General features: G+C 49.4%; 1 protein-coding gene across 3 annotated transcripts in view; it reads left to right on the top strand.

The window, feature by feature from the left end:
- The window catches only part of EXOC6B (exocyst complex component 6B), a 312,471-nt gene that overhangs the window by 73,832 nt on the left and 213,186 nt on the right, over window positions 1-25,453 (top strand). For all 3 annotated transcript variants that reach the window (XR_011684023.1, XM_071455767.1, XM_071455766.1), the window contains exon 6: window positions 2,015-2,219. Coding sequence is in view for 2 of the 3 variants with exons in the window: in XM_071455767.1 (XP_071311868.1) it covers window positions 2,015-2,219 (205 nt within the window). In the remaining variant the exon portion in view is untranslated. The remainder of the gene's footprint in view (window positions 1-2,014; window positions 2,220-25,453) is intronic.

Below are 25,453 nucleotides of genomic sequence, written 5' to 3'. Positions count from 1 at the left end.
GGTTTGTGGAAGGAATGGGACCTGAGAATTCCCTGGGATATCAGCCCCCAGTGGGTGTTTGTCCCTCTGGGTCAATCCCTGGCTCCCTGGGCATTCCCAAGGTTCTCTCCTGAATTCTGTTAGCACAGAAAGTCTAAAATTCTCAGTAACCAGGTGTCATGGTTTTGCACAGGAGACATTTAGGGAAATGATGCAAAGCTGATAATAAAATTACTGATAATAAATTTTCCTTTATACCCCTTTAAGGCTTTGAGCCTTCTTTGCCTTTCTCCTGCTCCTGTCTCACAGCAGGAGTGACAGCACTGGGGATTGGCCAGCACCAAACCCACCCCACTCCTTGGTGCCTTGGGCTGGGAAATCTCAAAATTGGTGAAATCACAAATTGGTGAAACCAAAACTGTGAAAACTCCCCCTGAGGTTCCCCTGATGGGGAGACTTTTTAGAAGTTCTGTGCTAGAGTTGGGAGATGAATGGGACTTCGGGGTTTTTTTGGTTTTCAGGTTGTTATTTTTTCTCTTATCAGCAGTTCAGCACACCATCTACACCCCAGACTTGGTGTACAAAGAGAAAGGTACTAAAAAAGTTGCAAGACACACAGGTTTAAGGTTTTTAAAACTACTTTGTCCAATTAACTCTTAGAATGTATTTTATTTCTACATTTCTACCAATAAATAATTGTTTGTTCACACAACATCTGCACTGGGGCTCTTCTAACCAATCACTGTGCCACCAACACTGCAGAAAATGGCTGGAAAGGACCTCTGAGATCATTGAGTCCAACCTAGGACTAAAGACTGCCATGCCAGCTAGAGCATGGCACTGAGTGCCATGTCCCTCCAGTCTTCCCTTGAGCACCTCCAGGGGTGGGCTCCAGCACCTCCCTGGGCAGCCCATTTCAGTATCTCATCACCCTTTTTCTGCATAAATTCTTCCCAGTGAACAGCCTAAACCTCCCCTGGTACACCTTAAAACTGTGTCCTCTTGTCTTCTCCGTGATTGCTTGGCAGAAGAGACCCACCCCAAGGAGATGAAGAACAAGAAGGAGATCAGACAATGCCCCAAATCCTCCATCTTTTATCCACCTCTGTGACCATGCTCACAGGGGTCTCAGGATGAGGGAAGAGATGAGGATCTGACTCCATGTTTCAGAAGGCTGATTTATTATTTTATGATATATATTACATTAAAACTGTACTAAAAGAATAGAAGAAAGGGTTTCATCAGAAGGCTGGCTAAGAATAGAATAGAAAGGAATGATTACAAAGGCTTGTGGCTCAGCTCTCTGTCTGAGACAGCTGGGCTGTGATTGGCCATTAATTAGAAACAACCAACATGGGCCAATCCCAGATGCACCTGTTGCATTCCACAGCAGCAGATAACCATTGGTTACATTTTGTTCCTGAGGCTTTTCTCAGGAGGAAAAATCCTAAGGAAAGGATTTTCCATAAAAGATGTCTGCGACACACCTCCATACTAAAAATCCAAAAATACAGTTTTTCAGCCTATGATAACCTACATTACTGCATTTCACACACTCGTAGATTCCAATTCATCCCAAAGTCTTGGAAGCTTTTTCCGTGGAAGGTTAAAGCAGTGTTCTCCTGAAGGTGAGTGAGCACATCCCAGGACAGGCAGAGAAACATTCCCTGTGCCCTGGGCTCCACCAGAGCAGGGCTCCAGCAGGGTTCCTGTGTCTCTATAGGACACGAGAGAACACGAGCTCACACCGCTGCTCTCAAGGTGAAGAAAAAAGGGAAGTTTGTTTTCTGACTCCAACATTTATAGTTTTCCAAGAATGACAGTGGATTGGAGGGTGACAGTGCCACCTCTCCAATGACACTGGACAAACCAACAGTCTATCAACTTTCTCTTCCTCCATAAAGGAATGCAAAACAATGAGTTATGTACAGAAAGTGTGCGAGAAAGTTCACTACAAGAATGTCAACATCTCAGAAGGCTTCGAAAAATCTTAAAAAACCAGGGTGACATTCCTGACTTTTCCCTGCTCCCCCAGGCACTACCCGGCCCTGAAGACCCTGGAGCACCTGGAGCACACCTTCCTGCCCCAGGTGAGCCACTACCGCTTCTGCAAGGTGATGGTGGACAACATCCCGCGGCTGCGCGAGGAGATCAAGGAGCTCTCCATGTCCGACCTCAAGGACTTCCTGGAGAGCATCCGCAAGCACTCGGACAAGATCGGAGAGACCGCCATGAAACAGGTGGGGTTTGGGATCAGAGTGCCATGAACAGGTGGGGTTTGGGATCAGACTGCCATGAACAGGTGGGGTTTGGGATCAGAGTGCCATGGAACAGGTGGGATTTGGTGGTGTTTGGGAAACAGGGTTGGTGGGACTGCCATGGAACGGTGGGATTTGGGGGGGAATTGAGATCAGGCTGCCATGGAACAGGTGGGATTTGGGGGAATTTGGGGGGATTGGGATCAGTGAGACTGCCATGGAACAGGTGGGATTTGGGGGCGTTTGGTGGAAAGCAAGGTCTGCAAGATCACCATGGAACAGGTGGGATTTGGAGGGAATTGAGATCAATGAGACTGCCATGAAACAGGTGGGATTTGGGGGCATTTGGGGAAATTGGGATCAGACTGCCATGGAACAGGTGGGATTTGGAGGACTTTGGTGGGAATTGAGATTGGAGACACTGCTATGAAACAGGTGGGATCTGGGGACATTTGGGAATCAAGGACAGTGAGACTGCCATGGAACAGGTGGGATTTTGGGGGAATTTGGTGGAAAACAAGGTCTGCGAGACCACCACGAAACAGGTGGGATTTGGGGGCCTTTGGTGGGAATTGAGATCAGTGAGACCACCATGAAACAGGTGGGATTTAGGGGCGTTTGGTGGCAATTGTCCATTTTTTTGGGAAGAGGTTGGAGGTTCATTTGTTGTATGGAAGTTCTTCTTCTCCAAGCCAAGGCTCTGGGATGAGTTTGGGATTTTGTTGCTGGATGAGGAGTGGTTGTTCCTTCCCTGGTTGCTCCTGGAGTTTTATCCTGGACTTCATTCTGGAGTTTTATCCTGGATTTGGCCATTGAGAAGTGAGGATCCGTTGCGTCCTTGGCTTCTCCCAGTTGAGTTTTCCATGGTTTTGTGGCAGTCTGGGATGTTCAGTTGGGGGTGGAACTGATGCCTTGTGAAAGCTTAGCTAGAATAGAGACCAGAATAAAGAATAAAGCAGGGATTTATTAAAAAGATCCTCTCCATGGATCCACGTTGGGCAGCACCATCTCAGGGCTGCACCCAAGATGAACCAAAATGGTCCCAAAATGAACCCAAGATGGACCAAAATGGTCCCAAGATGAACCCAAGATGAACCAAAATGGTCCCAAATGAACCCAAGGTGAACCAAAATGGTCCCAAAATGAACCCAAGGTGAACCAAAATGGTCCCAAAATGGACCCAAGATGGACCAAAATGATCCCAAAATGCACGAGCGCTCCCAGGGTCTCTCCCTGGGATCAGTTCTGCTCCATTTGCATCTTGCAGTTCATTGTCCCATTCCAGCTTTAGCCCCTGCAGTCCCATCCTTGTTTTTCTCTCTCCAGCCCATGGGGTTTGTGCTCTTGGGCTGAGATTTGGATCATTTGTCCTTGGTGCCCACCTGGAGCAGGAATTGTTTTGTGTCCCTGCTCTGTGCACAGAGCTCACCATCCCATAATGTGAACCCAGACCCTCACAGTAAAGCAGCACAGAATGTGAAAAATACAAGAACTAAAACCTGAGGCATCCCAACTCCCCATAACTCCATTTTCCACTTGCATTTTCCACTTTCCTGCACAGGGAATTGGTGCTACTGGGAGACCTGGAGACATTGGGTTGATTCCGCAGTTTTGGGATAAAAAACCAAGAGTTTGTGCACTGCAATTCCATGAATTTTGCATCCTAAACTGATTTTAAATCCAGCCCAAACCTGGCTGGTGCCTCTGTTGCCTTTTCCAGTGGTTGTGTCTGTGAAGGCTGAGCTGATCAGCTGAAGCTCCCTGGCTGTGCCCTAAATCAGGAATTGCCTTTCCCACTCCCACTGAATATTTGGATTTCATCTCATCCCAGCAGAGCTGGGAGAGGCTCTGGAGTTGCTCTCCAGGAGGGTTTTGGATCTTTGCTGGAATTCAGGAGCAGGGGCAGGGAGCTGTTCCTGCCAGGGGCACTGAGTGGTGATGGATGCCTGGGAATGCTTGCTTGGAATTCTCCAGGAGCTGCTGGGATTTTGCTGTCGTGTTTATGGGCAGAGACAAATTCAATTTTGTGTCTTACAAACCCCAGCCTTTCTCTGGAGCAGCCTAACTTGAAGAGTTCATTAATTAATTTAATTCCCTGTATTTCAGTGCCTTTTAATTTTCCCAGCTCTTTCCTGGGTTTTTTTGGGGAAAGCAAACCCAGCCTTCCCTCATGGACTGGAGCTGTGGGGAGGGGCCGGTTGGCACCTGAGAGTTCAGCAAACTTTTCATTCAGATTAAACTTCCTGAAGGTGCAGAAAGCCCTCCCAACCCAAATGTGCATCCAGCTGTGCACAGAGGTGATGTCTGGGAGGGCTCCAGGTGCTGGATTTACCTGAGGCAGCAATTCCTAGAGCAGAATTCCCTTTAAAATTCTCCTTTAATTCCTTGTGGAGGCAGAGCTTTGGGAAGATCCTTCCTTGGTCCCTGTGGCTGGGAAGGAGCAGGAATTCAATTTCTATTTGGTGTCCAATTAATGCAGGGAACACTTTATGTAATTATTTAATATTTTTTAATCACCTGAAGGATATTTATCAATTTTAGGAACATCACAGGGTGGAGGTGTTGTCTGGTAGTTTCCAGTTCCATGTTCAGGTTTCTGGCAAAGGATTCCAATCTCCTGGCTCTGTGCTGATGGGTGAGGAGGGATGTGGACATCCAACCACATCTGTGGATTTTAGGTGAAAAATTTGGAGAAATTTCCATCATCTCAGCATCTTTTTTTCTCTTCTGTTTGGAGAAACTTGTGTACTTTTGTTTCCATCCCTTCCCAATCCACAGCTCTGCTCTTCCCATCCCTGCTGCTCCTGTGGCTCTGCTCCTTCTTGTGGTGGTTTTTGTTTGCTAATTTGAAATTTTGCTAATTTTGAGATTTTTGGTTAATGTACTAATGAGTGTGGTGGGTTTAGTGTTGGCTAATTTTTATTTTTTTGCTGTGAGGTAGGATTAGGAGAAAGGTAAAGTTGGCTTAAAATTTTCAAAAGGTATAAAGAAAAAATTATTGACAGGAACTGAAAAAAAGTAATAAAAATTAGAACAAAACCTTCAGAATAGTTTTCTAAAAACTTTACATCACTTCCATAAATATCTCCTCCACAAAACCAAAACACTTCTCCATCTCTCACTGCAGGGGAATCCTGTGGCTTCTCCTGGTGTTTTCCTCCTCCTCCTCACTCCTGCCCAAAGCCAGGGATGGGGGCAGTGAGGGGGAGCAGCCTGGAATGAGGGGTCACAAAAATTCCCTGGAAATAACAGGGGGAAGTGAATTCTTCATCCTGTGGGGGACAGAGCTGGGGAGCAACTCGTGCATGGTTCTCATGGGATGGGTTGGGATGGAAGGGACCTTAAAATCATCAATTCCACCCCTGCCATGGCAGGGACACCTCCCACTGTCCCAGCTGGATCCGAGCCCCAGTGTCCAGCCTGGCCTTGGGCACTGCCAGGGATCCAGGGGCAGCCCCAGCAAATCTGGGAATTCCAGCCCAGGCAGGAATTCCTTGCCAAGATCCCAGCCCAATCTCCCCTTTCCCAGTGGGAGCCATTCCCTGGCTCCTGTCCCTGCAGGCCTTGTCCCCAGCCCCTCTGCAGCTCTCCTGGACCCTTTGTCTTTCATTTTCCTATGGATGATAAAGGGAATTTTGCATCTTCCAGCTTCTCCAAATCCCAGTTCCCTGCTGTTTTATGGGAGCAATGTGCAGACTTCAGGAGGGTTTGTGGGAGCAGATTTATCTCCAGGTTGGAATCTGTGCTTTGGGGAGGGAGCTCCCTGTGCCCCATTTCCCCTTGGAAAAGCTGATTTGGAGCCATCTGGAATGGGAGCACGGGGCTGTGTCCATCCCACAGCTCCATGGAAGGGCAGGGGGAGCAGCTGGGGCTGCTGTGGTGGGGGTCACTGGGACAGGGTGTAAAGAGAGAGAGGGAGAGGGGTGAGGGGGAGACAGAGAGGGAGAGAGAGGAGCCCTTGGAGTCAGAGCTGGATCCTCATGGAGGTAACGATCAATGCTGGCTTATTGCAAACCTGAGGGTTATATTTATTTATCTATTTTTATTTATATGGTAATTTAATTATCACATTTATATGGTAATGCAGGGTTCAGGATGTGAGAACCCCAGCCCCTGATTTTTTATCATGCTCACTTCATGACTCACTTTCTCTTTAATTATCCAACCCAAACTTCTGTCATTTGTATCAATAATTCCCCCCTCTAGCAAACCACCCATGGCTCCAAGCACTGCCCCCTGAACCTGACCATCAACTTAAGATTCTTCAACCAATTTTGAAGCCCATCCTTCCTAGGAATCCCACTAATCCTCATCTCAATAACATTCCCAGCTCTCTTACTACCCTCCCTAGACAAGTGATGAATTACTGACAGACTCTCAGCCCTCCAGCCATGGTTTATCAACCTAGTCACAGAACAACTAATAATGCCCCTAGACAAAAAAGGACACAAATGAGCCCTGATTTTAACATCCCTCATAATCTTCCTCCTACTCATTAACCTTCTAGGACTGCTACCCTACATGTTTACCCCAACCACTCAACTATCTATAAACTTAGAGAACACATTTGATTGGTTACAAAGCACTTTGTATAAGACAAAGAGCTCACATATCTTTGGTCACCTAGCATAGCTTGGCAAAAGCGTGAGCAGAATATTGTAGGGGGATACAGTAAAGAGTAAATGAAGGTGGTAGAGAATGTAATCTTATCCCCCAACAAGTTGCAGCTGGACCAATTACTAAAGATTAGCAGCAGGCCTGATGATAACAGGCCACACCTGTAGCCAATAAGAACAGTGGTATAAAAGAGTGGATTGGTGGGAACTGGAATCAGTTGGCTGCTGCAAGGACCGAGAAGAGTCAGTGCTTAGAGGAGCTGCCTGTGGAAAACATCAAGGAGGCACAAAACTCTGGTGGTATGGAATCCTTGCACTATAATGATAATAGAACTCTTAATATGTAAGACAATAGAACTCTTGATGTCTAAGACAGCAGAACATCTTGCCCCACATCTTCTCTTTTCATCCTCAGAACATCCTGCTTCACATCCCTTTTCCTGGGGTACATCTTGGCAAACTTCTTTACACCCAAGGGCAGCGTGTCCCTGCTACCAGGCACGCGTGCAGGGTTGTGCAGTTTGCCTCTATGCAGTGTCTGCTCCAAATGCTCTCTACAAGGGTGTCCCTCCCAGTATCCCCAGGATGGATGGATGGATGGCTGGATGGGTGTTTTCCCTCCCTGGATGTGCTCAGAGCTCTGGAAAGGAGCGGAGCTGGCGGGAGGCCCGCGGAGCCGCGATTGGCAGCTCCGTCCATTCGGTTTAAATTAGGATCATATAAATTCCTTTAAAATTGTTTGATTTCACCAGCGGGAACGGAGGAGGCCTGGCTACAATGGGAGAGGAAATGGGGTTTTTGTAACATCACAAACGCGAGGCTGCCGCTGACAAGGGCTGAACATTTCATTTTGTGATAATCGCGAGGATCTGGCGGCAGCGCTCGCGGCCGCGCTCCCGGGATCGGGGGAGCTCCCAGCCCCTCCTGGGATGGACTCAGGGAGGCATCCCCGGGGTCTCACACCCAGGGGCTCTCCCTGCCCTCCTTCCCTCCTGGGTTTTTGCCCAATCTGAGTTTTATTACCTGAATTCCGGGGGAATTCGCCGCGTTCCAGATCTCGTTGTTAACGGCGGGGCCTGGAGCGGATGAAAGGAGCTGCACACACTTGAACTCCACTTGGACTTTGGCCCTGTGAACCTGCGTGTGTGTTTGGGTTTTGGTGGGGTTTTTTTTACAGGGCTCTGAGCTCCAGGCCTGAATTACATCCCATTAACACGTGCTGATATCCGGGCCGGTCTTTATTATCCCACTCCAGGCTGGAATGTGCCGGGCATGTGGAGGAGGCCACTGGGGATGGAGCTGCTGAGAGTGAGGGGCCAAAAACAACCCAGCCAAAAGGCAGCCATGGATCAGTGCTGGGGACAGCCAGACGTGTCAGTGCTGCCTTTCCAGAGGGCAGGAAAAGCAGCAGTTTATTCATGGGAATCACCGGGATGCAGCAGCAGAGCTGGGCTTGGGTAGGTGGGGGTTTGGGTTTGACAGGGGGAGTTGGGACAGGTTGATCCAGAAGAAATTGGAATAGGTTGATTCAGGATGAGTTTGGACAGGTTGATCCAGGATTAACTGGGACAGGTTGATCCAGGATGAATTTGGACAGGCAGATCTGTGGGGAGTTGGGACAGGTTATCTAGGATTAATTGTGACAGGCTGATCCAGGATGAATTGGGACAGGCTGGATCCAGGGGCAGTTTGGAACATTGATCCAGGATGAACTGGGACAGGTTGATCCAGGATGAATTGGGACAGGCTGGATCCAGGGGGAGTTTGGAACATTGATCCAGGATGAACTGGGACAGGTTGATCCAGGATGAATTGGGACAAGCTGGATCCAGGGGGAGTTTGGACCATTGGTCCAGGATGGATTGGGGCAGGATGAACTGGGACAGGTTGATCCAGGAGACACAGGGACATTTCCCAGTCTCCAGACACTGCCTGGTGGCCTTTTGCTGGCCTGGAACAATGTTCCAAAAAGGCACTTTGGGTCATGTTCCCAACTATCCTGAAAACCACAATTATCCTGATAATCCCAGTTATCCTGATAACCCAAATTATGCTGATATTCCCAGTTATCCTGATAATCCCTGGCATTTCTGGGTTCTGGGTGACACTGGGCAGCACAGCTGGAATCCTTCTGGAGCCAGCTGGGTCCTGGTGCCTTTTCCAGGCAGGGAATGTCCCCGTGCTGGGTGTCACTGCTCTGGTGGCATTCCCTGTTTTATAGAGGTCACAGAGCCCTGGCTGGGACCTGTGTTGTGCCCATGCCAAGGCTGGGCTCAGCCAGAACCTCTGGAAGCTCCTGCTCAGTGAGGCCAGGGTTTATCCTGCCCCAGGACTTCCAGAGGCACCCCCAGAGCTGAACTTCCTGCTCCCATTCCGGGGGTTTGCCTTAACAAGGCAAAATGAGGCTGGTTATTAAAAACTGGGAGTTTTCCAGGCTTGGATGCAGCGGGAGAGCCTTGGAAAGGTTGCTCTGCTGGCTGGGAGGATTTCCACAGCAGGCTGGGGATAATGGGATGGGGGTTTCTGCTCCTGGGCAGGTTTGGGAAGCAGGAATTTGATTTTCCAGTCGAATTTAGGAATGAGACCTTCTTAATCTTTGCTCCTGCTGCTCGTCTGCTGGGGATATTAAAGTCTTAGGAGAGGAAATGCATCCTTGGGGCTGGAGAGATGGGAAGGGACATGGGCAGCCACGGGCTGGGCTTGCAGGATTTTGGGAAGAGGCTCCCACAGCGCAGGGGATGCTGTGTCCCACTGGAGAAACGAGGGATGGAGAGGAGGCACTGCCAGAGCTCAGAGGGCCTGGGTTTAAATTAAACACTGCCAGAATTTAGGGGGTGTTCACAGCCATCCCCTTCCTCTGGCAAGGAGGAGCTGGATGAACAGTGGGAATTCTGCCCTCAGCATCCTCTGGTTAACCTCCTGCAGAACCTCCTCAAGGAAAACGGAGAGGAGATTTTTTTGTTTTGCGCTGGATGAAAACCTCAGCCGGCTCTGGAAGCCCCTGCTATTTTATTTTCATTAAGCCTTGGCCCCAAAATGTGTTATTTTAAGAGTGCTGAGCAGCCCTCTCTGGGCAGGGGAGCCATCCCTTGCCACTGGTGTTTGATCTGGAAGCTTTTTGAGACAAAACCTCCCCAAGTGTCTGCGCTGAGCCGGAGCCTCCGTTCCCATCACCGCGGCCCCGATCCATCCAGGCCCACAAAGGCCTCCAAGATCATCAAGCCCAACCTTTGAAGTTTGGGACTTCTGGGTTTTCTTCACTCTCTGGGCTCTGGAGATGAGGTGTGAGAAATCCCAGAGGCAGGAGGTGGCATTTTGTGGGCTCTGTCACCGTGTGCCACCCCCTGGTCGCACTCTGGGACACCCAGTGGTGCCAGGGATGGGTTGGGAAGGGATGGGAGCTGCAGGAAAGAGGAGCAGGAGGAGATGGGAATGATGTGAGAAACGGGGAGGGATTTTTGAAGTGGCTCCTGGAGGGAAGTGTCAGGCCAGGAGCTGGAGGTTAAATGTGATCCCTCGGCGCCGTGCATGGGAACCGCGAGCGGGAGCGTCTGGAAGTGCAGGACACATCTGGGGAGGTGCTGAGGGCTTTGTGCAGATCTCAGCAGGTTCTGCCCTTCCTCGTGCTTCCCCTCTGCTCCCTCCCACATCACAGAGCTGCAGTGCAAATGTGCTTATTGTCATAAAAAGGGCTTTTTATTCCCCGTTTCCTGGCGTTCTGGGAAGGTTTCACTGTTTATTTAACAGGAATTCTGTGCCTTTAAGTCTGCCTTGAAAATTTATACTCCATAGGAAGTTTATTAATAAATGGGCATCCCTCTCAATTCCTTTTATGACCTCAGAAATGAAACTGCTAAATCATGGCCTTTTTTATTTCAGCATCTGGGTGAGGAAGGGCTGTGGGGCCTGGGGGATCCCAGCAGTGCATCCACGTTCCCTGGGCATGGCTGCACCAGAAAATTCAGATTTAACTACAGGGCAAGCATGTGCTGGCCCAGCTTTTTGTGTGGTTGCCTTTTAGACCTTTTAAAAGTCTTGAAATCCAGAGATGTTAGAAATAAATCCTTTATCTTCCAATAATGGAGTGGTCTGGGTCGGGAGGAGCCTTAAAGATCTTCCAGTTCCAAACTTTTTCTGTAAGCAGGGACAAATTCCACATCCCAGGGTGCTCCAAAGCAAATCCAGCCTGGCCTTGGACCTCTTCCAGCCCCTGAGATAGAATTAATAATTAATGATTAATAATCAGGCAAAGTGCCAAGTGGAGGCAGGAGCACTCCTTGCTCCTTCCTTAGAGCCATCAAGAGGTTGTGTTGTGTTTTTGGGATTTCAGCTGGGAAAGAGGAGCCCTGAACCTCCTCTCACTCAGCCTGGACTGTGATTTTTGGGTTGGGCACTGTGATTTTTCCTGTTCTTGCTTCTCCTGGTTTTTATTTCCAGGCTGGGAAGTTGCTCCAGGAGCACCAGGATCCGTGGGGCTGAGGCAGCTCAGAGTGGCCCCACAATAAACTCAATTTGTGCCTGGTTTGGTGTGGAGGAGCTCAGGGCTCTGGGCAGCACAGCCCTGCCAGGAGAGGTGATGGAATCACCTCAAAAATCTCTGGGAATGGCTCCCACCAGGGTGCTGCTTCCCAGGAGGATAAATTCAATAAAAAGAATAAAAATGTGGCTGCTCATAAACCTTTTCAATGGACTGGGTTTCCCCAGATTTCTCCTCTTAAAAATTCCAGGGGTGTTTTTGGTGATGGGAGGGGTTTGATCTCTCTGTGCTCTCCAGCTGGGCACTGCTCCTGCCCTGGGACTCTGGGGATGGGGAGGAATCTCAGGAGGTTTTGGGAACATTCCTGGTGTCCCACAGGTGTAGAGCTGGAATGGTTTGGGTGGGAATGGACCTTAAATCCCATCCCATTCCCATGCCAAGGTGCTCAGAGTCTCCAGGTCCTCACCTGGCACTGCCAAACATTTGGTGAATTTGGCAAAATCTCATTGCTGTGCCAAGGTCACAGCTGGGCAGGCACCCAAACCACCCCTGAGCTCAGGTTTTGGCTTTTGGTCCAGGTGAGCAAAACCTGATCCTTCCTGCAAATGAGGGACCTGAAACCTCGTGCACAGGGTGCCAGCTGCACCAAAATGGGAATATCACTTTTGGGAATGTCACTGCCATGGAATTCCTAGGGAGCTTTGTCCAGCCCTTCCTTCCCTGGGCTGGGAATGACCCCAGGGAAGGGAATGGCTCCAATCCCCAGGGAATTCACCCTGGGGCTGGAGGGAGATGGAAATGGGTCTGTGCTGAGGGCTGGGCTTCTCTCAGCTGAGGTGCAGTGGTTCCAATGTCAGGGAATGGGAGCTCCATTTTCAGGGAATGCTGGTTCTGTTTTCAGGGAATGCTGGTTCTGTTTTCAGGGAATGGCAGGTTTGGTTGTCAGGGAATGGTGGCTCTATTTTCAGGGAATGGTGGTTTGGTTGTCAAAAAAGGGTGGCTGAGTTCTCAGGGAGTGCTGGTTCTGTTTTCAGGGAATGGCAGTTCTGTTTTCCACATGTTTTCCAATGCTGTTTTCCATGTTTTCCACACCAGAGAATGCTGGTTCTGTTTTCAGAGAATGGCGACTCAGTTTTCAGGAAATGCTGGTTCTGTTTTCGGGGAATGGTGGTTCTGTTTTTGGGGAATGGTGAGTCAGTTCTCAGGGAATGCTGGTTTGGTTTTCAGGGAATGGTGGCTGAGTTCTCAGGGAATCGTGGTTCAATTTCCAGGGAGTGGTAGCTCAGTTGTCAGGTAATGATAATTCAATTGTCAGGGAAAGCTGGTTCAGTTTTCAGGGAATGCTGGCTCCATTGTCAGGGAGGGCTGGTCTGTAGGCACACAGTTTGTGGTGATTGGGAATGGGGCTGTGGCCCCAAATCATCCCTAACTGGGCACAGCTGTGAGAAGCAGGTGAGCAGCACTGACAGCCACGAGCCATGGAGTGCCCAGGTGTGCTGAGCACCCACAGAGGGCACTCAGGTGTGATGTGTGAGCATTGAGGGGGTAAAGGCTGGGCTGGAGGACAAGAAGGGCAGATCCTTGCAGCCTTCTGAAGTGGAATGGGGTTACTGTGTGTGGGCAGGCCCCTGAAGCCTTCTGATGAGGTGAGGTGTCACTGTGTGTGGGGGAGTGCTTCAACCCTTCTGAAACTGTGTGGTGACACTCTGTGTGTTGTGGCTGTCTCAGCTGGGACATGTGCTGTGACAGTGGCTCAGTTTGCAGGGAATGGTGGCTCCATTGTCAGGGAATGGTGGTTTGGTTTGGTTTTCAGGGAATGGTGGTTCCATTGCAGGGAATGGTGGCTCCGTTTTCAGGAAATGGCAGTTCAGCTTTTCAGGGAATGGTGGCTCCATTTTTCAGGGCATGGCAGTTCCATTTTCAGGGAATGCTGGTTTATTTTTCAGGGAATGGCAGTTCCATTTTCAGGGAGTGGTGGCTCTGTTTTCAGGGAATACTGGTTTATTTTTCAGGGAATGGCACCTCCGTTTTCCGGGAATGGTGGCTCCGTTTTCAGGGAATGCTGGTTTATTTTTCAGGGAATGGTGGCTCCATTTTTAGGCCATGGTGCCAAGCTGCCTGCCCTTCCCGTGACACTCTGGGCCAAATTGCAGCCAGGTGCTGCAGCAGCCACTGAGGGGATCCTGCAGCAGCCCAAGGCTTCCCTTCCCTCCAAGGTTTTTTGCAAAACCCCCAAGTTCTGCTGTCAGGCTCAGGTCGTTTAAACCTCTCCACATATTCTTCCAATTCCCATCCATGGCAAATTTAGAACAGCTTTCATTTCAGGGAAAATGTCCTTCAGGTCCTCCAGGCCAGGAGGAACTGCTTTGTTCCCCTTTCCTGGTGTTTGGGAATGGGACAGGGAGGGGATGGCTGGGACCCCGTGGTGGCTTCGATTTGGGGTCTCCATCTGTTCCTCAGGGAGGCTGGGAAAGGCTGGGATCCACCAGGGTGGAAGGAGCTCCAGTGGCACCAGGGACATTCCCATGTCCTGTATTTTCAGGGAAGGTGGGATTTGGGGTTTTCCTTTAAAATCTCTGCATTTTGGTGGTTTGGGCCAAGCTCACCTGTGCCTTAGGATCGTGGGATTGTTTAGGTTGGAAAACCCTGTGAGATCTGAGCCCAGCACTGCCCAGGCCACCACTGCCCCATGTCCCCAAGTGCCACATCCTCAGGGGTTTTGAATCCCCCAGGGATGGGGATTCCCTCATTTCCTTTGCAGGTTTGGGAGAGAAATGTGGGTCCTGCTGTGTTCCCATTCCTGCTGTTCCTAACACCTTCCACAGAAACAACCTCTGGGCATCCCCCAGATGGCCTTTCAAAACACTATTTCCAACATAATCCAGATTAGCATTTTCCTCTCCTTTTGTTCTGCTTTGCCTCTTTGCAGCCTCTGTTGTTCCTTTCCATCCTCATTTGATTAAAACTTGGAAAATCCATCTCTGCCTTGTCACCCTCACAAGGAGCTGGTGCTGGGTGAGTGTGACAGCATGGGGAGAAGCTGGATGAATTTTCCACCTCTGTGGCTTGGTTCCTTGGGTTCTGAGTGGAGAAACCTGCCCAGACATGGGTGTGGTGGATGTGTTGCTGTCCTGCAGCCAGGGCTGGTTCCTCTCCAGGGATTTGTGGCTGGCTCCCAGGAGAAGGTGGCCAGGTCACCTCTGTGTGCACCCAGGGCTGGATGAGTTTATTGGTGCTGTGTCCTCGTCCCTCCCCTTCCACCTCAGTGCAGAGAAGGAGAAAAACAACAGAATTATTCTGGAATTTAGGCCCAGCCTGGACTGGGATCAGCTGGGCTCTCCTGGTGTCTCCTCCCTGGGCTCTCCATGGTTCCAGAGGTGCCCCAGGAATGCTGGGGGAGTTTGAGCCTCTTGGGTTTGCAGAGACCCCAGGGCTGGCTCAGGGCTGCTCCTGGGGGTGCCTGGTTGGGATCCCTGGGGCTGAGTTCCTGCAGGAGAACCCCTGGTCCTGCAGTGCCTCGAGATGCCAAGGGCACAGCCCGATCTCCAGGTGCTCCAGGGAGCTGTGGAAGCATCGAGTGGCTGGGACTTGGGGAATGTTGAATATTTCACATTAATACCTGTGAGCACCTTGCTGAGAGCAATCCCAGAATCCTGGTGTGCTTTGGGGTGGAAGGGACGTTCAAGGCCATCCCATCCCATGGGCAGGGTCACCTTCCACTGTCCCTGGGTGCTCCAGCCTGGCCTTGGACACCTCCAGGGATGCAGCAGCCACAGCTGCTCTGGGAATCCATCCCAGGGCCTCACCTGCCTCTGGCTGAGGAATTCCCTCAGTGCCCTCTTCCTGCTGCTGCTCCCCAGCAGCCTCTCCTGGGACTTGCAGAAATGCCACTGGCACAGGAGGAGCTGGAGATCTCTTTGTGACTCATTTTTGTGACCAGAAATGCACTGACACAGGAGGACCTGGAGATCTCTCCATGACCAGAAATCCACTGGCTCTGGAGAACCTGGAGATCTCTTTGTGACCAGACATGCTCTGGCACAGGAAAACCTGGAGATGTCTTTGTGACTCATTTTTGTGACCAGAAATCCACTGGTAGACGAGAACCTGGAGATCTGTTTGTGACCCTAACCCTTTGTGACCAAAAATCCACTGACAGAGGAGGACCTGGAGATCTCTTTGTGACCAGAAATGCACTGGAAGAGGAGAACCTGGAGATCTCCTTGTGACCAGAAGTCCCTTGGCAGAGGAGAAGCTGGAGATCTCTTTGTGACTCATTTTTGTGACCAGAAATGCACTGGCACAGGAGAACCTGGAGATCTGTTTGTGACCCTAACCCTTTGTAATCAGAAATGCACTGGCACAGGAGGAGCTGGTGATCTTAGTGACCAGAAATGCACTGGCAGAGGAAAACCTGGAGATCTCTTTGTGACCAGAAATTCAGTGGCACAGGAAAATCTGGAAATTTCTTTGTGACCCTAACCCTTTGTGACCAGAAATGCACTGAAACAGGAGGAGCTGGAGATCTCTTTGTGACTCATTTTTGTGCCCAGACATCCCTTGGCGCAGGAGAACCTGGAGATCTCTTTGTGCCCAGAAATGCCTTGGCCCAGGGGAACCTGGAGATCTCTTTGTGACTCATTTTTGTGACCAGAAATCCCTTGGCCCAGGGGAACCTGGAGATCTCTTTGTGACTCATTTTTGTGCCCAGACATCCCTTGGCACAGGAGAACCCCGAGATCTCTTTGTGATTGAAGCGTTTTCCTTCGGGCTCGCTGGCGGGTGACACAAGTGGAACATGGAGCTATTAATGAGCAGCTCTGCAGGGAAAGGGAATTCGTGTCCTGTGGATCAAAGGAATTTGCTGGGGATTAATTCCATTTATTTACAAGTTCAGCTGCTTTGTAAACGTCTCCTTGTCGGGCCGTTCCTGTTAACAGCGGCCGGGGCTGTTTTTAATAACCTTTTTTATTTGGAACAAAGCTGGCAGAAACGTTCTCTGCTTTCCTTCAGGGTTGGTGGCATTGCCTTCAAGCCTCCCTGGCCTCAGAGGTTGAGGTTTAACCCCTTGGTAGCCGGGGGATCAGCTCCAGACACGGAATATCTGGAAGCACTTGGCACAGGCTGCAGGAATCTGGTTTGGGTCTCAGAGCCCAGAGTTTGACATGCAATTAAAAGGCTGCGAGCTTTGCTCACTCTTATAAATTTCTTTTGCAAGTGTGGCTGTTAAAGTGCACTTTTATCAGCCACCTGTGCCCGCCTGGCTGTTTTACAGAGGGGCACTGGCCCCGTAAATGGGGGTTTTTGTCCCGTTTCAGGGGTTATTGGGGAGAGGGGCTGCTGGTGCAGCTGCAGGAGTTTGTGTTTGCAGCTACTGCAGCTCTCCTTTGGGGAGGGAGCTCGTGTGGGGCCAGGGATGCACACCTGGGCTGCTCCCAGGGGAGAACTGACTGGAAAAATTGCACAGGGAAAGGAGCTGGACACAGACCTGGAAGGTTGGAGCAGCCTTGGCCCTGCATGGGACTCTTGGGAGGCATCTCATGGCCTGGAATGGAAAATGCAAAGTGGAGCTGCTGGAGAGAGCCAGAGGAGATCATGGAAATGCTTCCAGGATTCTGGAGCCAGGCTGGCAGAGCTGGGAATGTTCCATGGAGAAGGAAAAAATCCAGGGAATATTTAAAATCCCTGCAGGGGCTCCAGGAGAGCTGGAGAGGGGCTGGGGACAAGGCCTGCAGGGACAGGAGCCAGGGAATGGCTCCCACTGGGAAAGGGGAGATTGGGCTGGGATCTTGGCAAGGAATTCCTGCCTGGGCTGGAATTCCCAGAGCAGCTGGGGCTGCCCCTGGATCCCTGGCAGTGCCCAAGGCCAGGTTGGACACTGGGGCTTGAATCCACCTGGGACACTGGGAGGTGTCCATGCCCATGGCAGGGGTGGCACTGGGTGGGATTTAGGATCCCTTTAACCCAAACCATTCCATGACTGTGCAGAACTCACCCTCTGTGGTGCTGCTCAGCCCCGTTTGTTGCACTGGAACTTCAGCTGGGAGGGACCATCAGGGAACACGAGGTTTGGTTTGTAGGGCACAGCCAGGGCAGGTCTGGTTTAACCTCCTGCTCACACTTTTAGGCCAGGCTTTTCTCTGGGTTTTCCCTTGAAAACCTCTGGGGGTTTTCAGTAAGAACCAGTCGTGTTTTGTTCCTGCATCTTCCTGGTGGCCTCCTGTGGGGACTGAGGGTTCTTTTGGGAGCCTTTTTCTCTGGGATGCTGCAGCCCCTCTCCTCACAGGTGTCCCCCTGCCCTGCCTGGGCAGTGCCATCCTTGTCCCACGGGATCCCAGCCCTGTTCCATGGGGTACCTGGGATGTGGTGGTTTCACAGAACCCTGGAATGCTTTGGGTAGGAAGGGACCCTAAATCCCACCCATTGCCACCCCTGATGGTTCTTGGTGGGGTGATTTGGTGGAAATTTGTCTGTTGTGTGTCCCAGCTCAGCCTTGGAACATCCAGAGCAGGGGTGGGACAGGTGAGGAGCCCCACAGCTCCTTTTCCATCCTGGCATCAGCCTAAACCTGCAGGAAACCCCTTGGAACTGCAGGAATCCCTTGGTGATTTTTTTAAAATTTTTTTTCTCTTAAGGTTGGGATTGAAAGTGTTTGAGATGGTATTTTGTTTTTGGATTTGAATATTTAATATTTGTTATTTATATTATAGTCTTGTAAGTTGTGAGTTTTACTGTATTTTACTAATAAGTGATAAAATGACTCTGTATTTATTTTGATAAGGTCTTTTAAGGAAAAACAATCTAATTAAGACATGATATGTACATTTCTTTTATTTTTAACTTAATAACTAATTATTTCTGTGTCATAACGTGGACTTTTTGGTCTAATTATCCAGTGCCACCCCTGCCATGGCAGGGACACCTCCCACTGTCCCAGGCTGTTCCAAACCCCAATGTCCAACCTGGCCTTGGACATTGCTGGGGATCCAGGGGCAGCCCCAGCAAATCTGGGAATTCCCCCTGGCAGGAGGAGTGAAGGACTCATGGAGGGAAGCTTTGGGGTCACCCTGGTGAAGGTGCTGAGGTCTCCTGGCCGTGCCCTGGGCTTTGTGTGCAGGGCCTCAGATGGGGAGGTCCCTCTGTGGGATCATGGTCCTGGAATGTGGGTAAATCCCAGCCAGGGAGACTTGGATTAGCTCTTCCACCAGCAGGGACAATAAAATTCCAGCCCCCAGGGAGGGATGATGGGATTTATGGAGGGTGCACGTGGCTCTTCCCTGGTTTATGGAAACCTCTGGGATCTGGGAGTGCTCCCAGGTGTCCCCAGGCTCTGGGGCTCAGTCCTGCAGGGAATTCCTGTGGGATTGTGGCCAAGGGCTGGACACCACTGCAGGCACCCTCTGTCTTTATTCCATGAATCCCAGCTTCCTCCTCTCCTCTTGCTCTCCAGGGATTTTCTCTGCAAAGCTCTGCCCACCTTAGAGTCTTTAAGGCTTAATTTTATGTTGTGCTTTTATTTTATATAGAAATAAGGACAGGATGAGTTGCCTAATTGAATTATTTCCCTCATTTTATCACTTCTTGCCTTATGGAGCCTTAATATCCGTGCTGGGACTCCCTAGTTTGTCCCATATACCCCCGAGAGCTTCTTGGGGGACATTTTCCCCTCAGAACTCCACATTTTGGGTGCCACCTCCTCTCCCCTTTCCCCTCCCTAGTTTGTTTGTTCCATATACCCCCAAAAGGTTTTTAGGGGACATTTTCCCTTCAGAACTCCACATTTTGGGTGCCACCTCCTCTCCCCTTCCTTCCTCTCTAGTTTGTTTGCTCCATATACCTCCAAGAGCTTTTTGGGGGATATTTTCCCCTCAGAACTCCAGATTTTGGAGCCACCTCCTCTCCCCTTCCCCTCCCTCTCTAGTTTGTTCTTTCCATATACCCCCAAAAGGTTTTTAGGGGACATTTTCCCTTCAGAACTCCACATTTTGGGTGCCACCTCCTCTCCCCTTCCTTCCTCTCTAGTTTGTTCATTCCATATACCTCCAAGAGGTTTTTGGGGGACATTTTCCCCTCAGAACTCCAGATTTTGGAGCCACCTCCTCTCCCCTTCCCCTCCCTCCCTAGTTTGTTCTTTCCATATACCCCCAAAAGGTTTTTAGGGGACATTTTCCCCTCAGAACTCCAGATTTTGGGTGCCACCTCCTCTCCCCTTCCCCTCCCCAGTACCAAACCCCTCTCTCTGTGTGATGTGGTTTTTAAATCCCAACGATTTGCTCTGAGTCAGGGCCTCCCCACCCCGAGCAGCCATGAGGAAAAGGAGCTTTTTGTGCCTCATAAAGCCCTGGGAACAGTTGCTGCTGATAAAATGTTGACAGACCCCCTTGCTCGCCACTCCCCATGGTGCCACTGCAGGGAAATGTCACCATGAGCCCGCCTGGGACAGCTTGTGTACAGCTGAGCTTTATCACAAACAAACAGGGCTTTGGAAGCCTTCAGTGATTCCCATTTTTCCCCCTCCCCACCACCACCCCCTCCAAGCATTTATTTGCTTTTTCTCCCTTTTAAGCTGAATTTACGGCTTCCTGGCCCCGCCGATTTCTGATTGACTTAAAAAATCATCGTTAAAAAAAGGCCCCCGTGTAGATGGAGCTGCTGAAATGCCTCCAAGGCGTTGTTTATAGGTCCATGTTCCCTCTCTGCTCAGGGAAAGTGAGCCTTTAATGCCTTCCACATTTCCTGGGCTCCAATGCAGAGCACTGCGGCCTTTGGAGATGCTTTTTGCTGCTTTTTGGGATTCTGAGGGAAATGTTGGCAGCCAGGGCTGGGATTCTGCCTCTCAAGGTGAAGCTGGTGTGTCTGGTAGGCTCAGGAGCGGCTCTGGTGGGAGCTGGAGAGCTTCCAGAGGGTGCTGTTGGATGAGTTTTGCTCCAGAGGGGGATGGAGGGTGAGAAAGGCCAAGTTTTTCCAGGCTGGAGAGGCTCCAGGAGCAGGGAAACCTCAGAAACATCCCCTGGTCCCACCTTGGCTTGCAAAGCCCCGTGGAGCTCCAGCCCTGTCCCACCAGCCCTGCAGGCAGGCAGGGAACTCGTGGTGGGATGGAGATGGGACACCTCGGTCACCTCATCCCTGGATACACCTCCAGGTTGTGTCCATGGGTGAAGTTTGGGATGGAATTCCTGTTCCTGGACATTTCTTTTGAATTCCCAAGGGAATGGGGGTTGAGGCAAGCAGGGAACTCGTGGTGGGATGGAGATGGAGCAGGGACACCTTGGTCACCTCATCCCTGGACACCCATGGCTGAAGTTTGGGATGGAATTCCTGTTCCTGGACATTTCTTTTGAATTCCCAAGGGAATGGGGGTTGAAGGAGGGTTCAAGCATCCCCCCAGAGCTCACCAGTGCCTCATCCACCTCTTTAGGACCACCCCTCTGTTATTTACTGAATTATCCTCCTGCAGCCACCTGGAATGGATTTAGGGAACACAGCTGGTGTCCCTCTGTCCTTTCTCCTGCATTGATCACAGGTTTATGAGGAGACACTGCAGGTTTTGCCCTCCTGAGAGGTTTTTTCCATCATCTTCCCATGGTTGGGGCTGTGGGGTGAGCGCAGGCTGCTCCTGCAGGGGACACAGGATGGACGTTCAAGGACGTGGATTTGGGACAATGTGGAAGCAGCCGCTCACTTTGGCTCTAGAATCGTTCAGTGTCTGATTTTTGATGTGAAAATGGAGTTTTCCTGTCCTGTCTCACCTGATGGTTCTTGGTGGGGTGATTTGGTGGAAATTTGTCAGTTGTGTGTCCCAGCTCAGCCTTGGAACATCCAGAGCAGGGATGGGACAGGTGAGGAGCCCCAGAGCTCCTTTTCCATCCTGGCATCAACCTGAACCTGCAGGAAACCCCCTGGAACTGCAGGAATCCCTTGGTGATTTTTTTTATTTATTTATTTTTTCTCTTAAGGTTGGTATTGAAAGTGTTTGAGATGGTATTTTGTGTTTGGATTTGAATATTTCATATTTGTTACTTTATAATATAGTCTTGTAAGTTGTGAGTTTTACTGTATTTTACTAATAAGTGATAAAATGGCTCTGCATTTATTTTGATAAGGTCTTTTAAGGAAAAACGATCTAATTAAGAAATGATACATTATTTTTATTTTTAACTTCATAACTAATTATTTCTGTGTCATAACGTGGACTTTTTGGTCTAATTATAAAATATTACTTTTAAAGAATAAGATGAAGAAGAAGGGTTAGCTTCTGCTCTAAAACTTTTATGTTGTCTTATATATTTTACTATATTTTAAAACTTTAAACCCTAAGTTTTTTACTAGGTGATATTGCACACTCCCATTCAAGAGATACACTCCTAATCCCAGTGTTATCAATTAATTTTGGAAGCTTTCCTTATGCTCTTGGGTCAAATGCATTGTTCTCTTGAGGGCCTGTGCCTAAGTCCAAAATTCTCAGTATCTGGGGTTCCAACAATCCCTTTTTGTCTGATTTTCCTGGAGCAGGAGTGTGAGGGAGCTGCTGTGGCTGTGAGGGGTCAGCTTGGATCATTGTGCTCCTGGTCAAGAAATTTGGGATTTTCTTTGGTCCTCATACCCCAAGAACTCCTTGTTTGCATTCTAAAGGAGGTGGCAGGTGATAAATTCTGGGTTTAGGGCATAACTTGGGTGCAGGCTCTCTGTTTTTGCTTTAGGAAAGCTGAAGGAGGATTCCTTATAGGCTGAGTGTGTCTTTAGTGTGGAAAGGTTCATGAAATCCATTTGTAGGGTGAGCAGCCCTTTAGCAGGCTGGGCTTTGCAGGGGATTCTCCTTCCCAGGGGGATCCAGGCTCTGCTGCTGCTGGCTCTGCTTTCCCTCCAGCCCTTCCTGCATCATCAGCAGCAGAAGATTAAAAATAAAAAAGAGCAACTTTAATCAAGTTCCTTAAAGAACAACAATTTCTTCAGTTAATCAGAGAACCATGGAGTGGTTTGGGTTGGAAGGGACCTTAAAGTTCATCCAGTGGAGGGACAGCTCCCATGGACCACGGTGCTCCAAACCCTGGTGTCCAACCTGGCCTTGGATTATTGTTTTGGATTCCAGTGGTTTAGGATTCCACAGACACAGAAATGAGAGGAGGAAAGAGAGGAGGGACGGAAAGGAAAGGAGGAAAGAGAGGAGGGACGGAAAGGAAAGGAGGAAAGAGAGGAGGGACGGAAAGGAAAGGAGGAAAGAGAGGAGGGACGGAAAGGAAAGGAGGAAAGAGAGGAGGGACGGAAAGGAAAGGAGGAAAGAGAGGAGGGACGGAAAGGAAAGGAGGAAAGAGAGGAGGGACACAAAGGAAAGGAGGAAAGAGAGGAGGGACACAAAGGAAAGGAGGAAAGGGAGGAGGGACGGAAAGGAAAGGAGGAAAAAAGAGAGGAGGGACGGAAAGGGAAGGAGGAAAGAGAGGAGGGACACAAAGGAAAGGAGGAAAGGGAGGAGGGACACAAAGGAAAGGAGGAAAGGGAGGAGGGACGGAAAGGAAAGGAGGAAAGGGAGGAGGGACGGAAAGGAAAGGAGGAAAGGGAGGAGGGACACAAAGGAAAGGAGGAAAGGGAGGAGGGACACAAAGGAAAGGAGGAAAGGGAGGAGGGACACAAAGGAAAGGAGGAAAGCCACAGAGATGCCCTTCTTGACGAGAGCTCGTCTCCCAGCTCTGGGCTCTCCTGCCATGGCCCAGGAGATGACATCCAGCAGATCACAGGGCTGGCCTGGCCTCACTTGCAGCTGATTCCCATGGCAGAGGCTTTATAAGGATTGAAGTTGGGATTTGTTGACTTTTCTTATCTGTCAGGCTCCAGTCGCTGTGATGTCGCTCCAAACCAGCACAGGCAGCTCATAAATCTGAATTATCCCTCACTGCTCTGGGGTGAGGGCACATTTATTTTATTTATTTTATTTATTTTATTTATTTTATTTATTTTTAATATTTTATTGTTTATTTTTTTAATTTTTTAATTTTTAATTTTTTATTTTTTATTTTTATTTTTATTTTATATATTTTATTTTTATTTTATTTTATTAATTTATTTTATTTTATTAATTTATTTATATTTTTATTTTTAAATTTATTGTATTTCTTATTATTTTTTAATTTATTCATTCTATTTCTTTATTTTATTTATTATAAAAAGTATCTATTTATTTATTAATTTAATTTATTTTATTTATTTATTTTACACCATCCCATGGCTGTTCCTGAGGTGGTTTCTCCTTCCCTCCTGATGGCTGTGGGAATGCAGCTCCTTTTTTGTTGTTTTTCCAGTCTCATCCAGGAGTGTTGCTCCTGTCACCCTGGATATTGCCAAATGAGGGAGCAGCCATGAGAGGAAAGGGAAAGGAAAGGAACTGGTGATGTTGGTGCTGGAGAGGCTGTCAGGCAGATATTCCATAGGAGTGCATCCAGGGATTCCTGCATGCATCCCAGCTCCTTCTCCATCATGGGTTTCTTTGTGTGACGCAGATTTTTTATATCTATATTAAATGTATTTATATATATGTCTATATACAAGGGCATGGAGGGATAGGACACAGGGCATGGCTTCAAACTGAGGGAAAATAGGATTAGAAGAGGTTTTATGGAGGAATTCCTGGTTTGGGAGGGTGGGCAGGGGCTGGGCTGGAATTCCCAGATTTGCTGGGGCTGTCCCTGGATCCCTGGCAGTGCCCAAGGCCAGGTTGGACACTGGGGCTTGGATCCACCTGGGATAGTGGGAGGTGTCCCTGTCCATAGCAAGGGGGTGAACAGGATGATCCTTAAGGTCCTTCCCACTCAAACCATTCCATGATTTTTGTCAAGTTTCAAGAAATGTCAATTCTGCTAAAAAAAAAAAAAAAAAGAAAAACAAAAACTGGTGACCTCTTTGTGGTGTAAAAGAACGAAAATCTGGTGTAGGGGTAAATCTGGCACTGAGACCGAGGTGTAGGAAATGCAGCATCAGCTATGGGGAGGAATTTGGGATAATTCCCTTTGGAGTGTCAGGTTTGGGGTGATTTGATGGAAATCTGTCAGTTGTGTGTCCCAGCTCAGCCTTGGAACATCCAGAGCAGGGATGGGACAGGTGAGGAGCCCCACAGCTCCTTTTCCATCTTGGCATCAACTTGAACCTGCAGGAAACCCTTTGGGACTGCAGGAATCCCTTTTTGCCTGATTTTCCTGGAGCAGGAGCATGAGGGAGCTGCTGTGGCTGTGAGGGATCAGCTTGGATCATTGTGCTCCTGGTCAAGAAATTTGGGATTTTCTTTGGTCCTGATACCCCAAATACTCTTCCTTGTTTGAATTTAAACCCCTCCTTTAGGAATTCCAGCTGGACAGGTCAGGTTTGTGCACAGGGACAGAGGAATTCCCAAAGCTGAGCTGGAGGAGCCTGGCTGAGCTCGAGGCTTTGGCATCAGGGATGGGATTTGGGGTCATTCCCATGGGAGGTGCTTTGACCCCATTCCTGTGCTGAAAAAGAGGGATTTGGTCATCACAACTGAACAACTCTGATCCTAAGTGCACTTAGAGTGTGAAAAATCAGATTTCACCCAGAGTTTTCCTTTCTTTTGGGATTTAATTGCAGGGAAGGGGCTGTGGGGAAGGTGTGGCGTGGGGCCTTTGGGAAGGGGTTGGGAAAAGCAGCTCGGGGTTGCCACTGTGCATTATTAATTTGGTGTGTGCACACTCCGGGGTTTCAGGGGCAGGCTCCCACTTCCAGCATGCTCACTGTGGCTTTCCCAGAGTTTTCCCAGGGTTTGACAGGCTGATCCAAGGCTTTAGCTCTTGGAAACCACTTCAGTGGGGCCTGGGAGCCACGGAGATTATCCAAGCTGGAGCAATCAATCCCTTATGTCCTGAACCGCTGGAGATCCAGGCCTGAACTTCCCCTCGCTGACTCCTCGGACTGAATCAACTCTTTTTTTTGTAAAAACCAATTTTTAAATCATTCCTCCTTTTGAGTTACGGGCAGAGCGAAGGGGGCTGGGATTGGGAGACCTCGAGCTGGAGGCAGTCGTGGGCTTTGTGTTGGAGCCAGGATTTATTTTATTTTACAGCGTCCCATGGCCGTTCCTGAGGTGGTTTCTCCTTGCCTCCTGATGTCTGTGGGAATGCAGC

Source organism: Agelaius tricolor, unplaced genomic scaffold (assembly GCF_023055355.1).
Source record: "Agelaius tricolor isolate 1412-34295 unplaced genomic scaffold, bAgeTri1.0.p SCAF_54, whole genome shotgun sequence".
Lineage (NCBI taxonomy): Eukaryota > Metazoa > Chordata > Aves > Passeriformes > Icteridae > Agelaius > Agelaius tricolor.
This window is presented reverse-complemented; position numbering and strand designations above follow the sequence as displayed.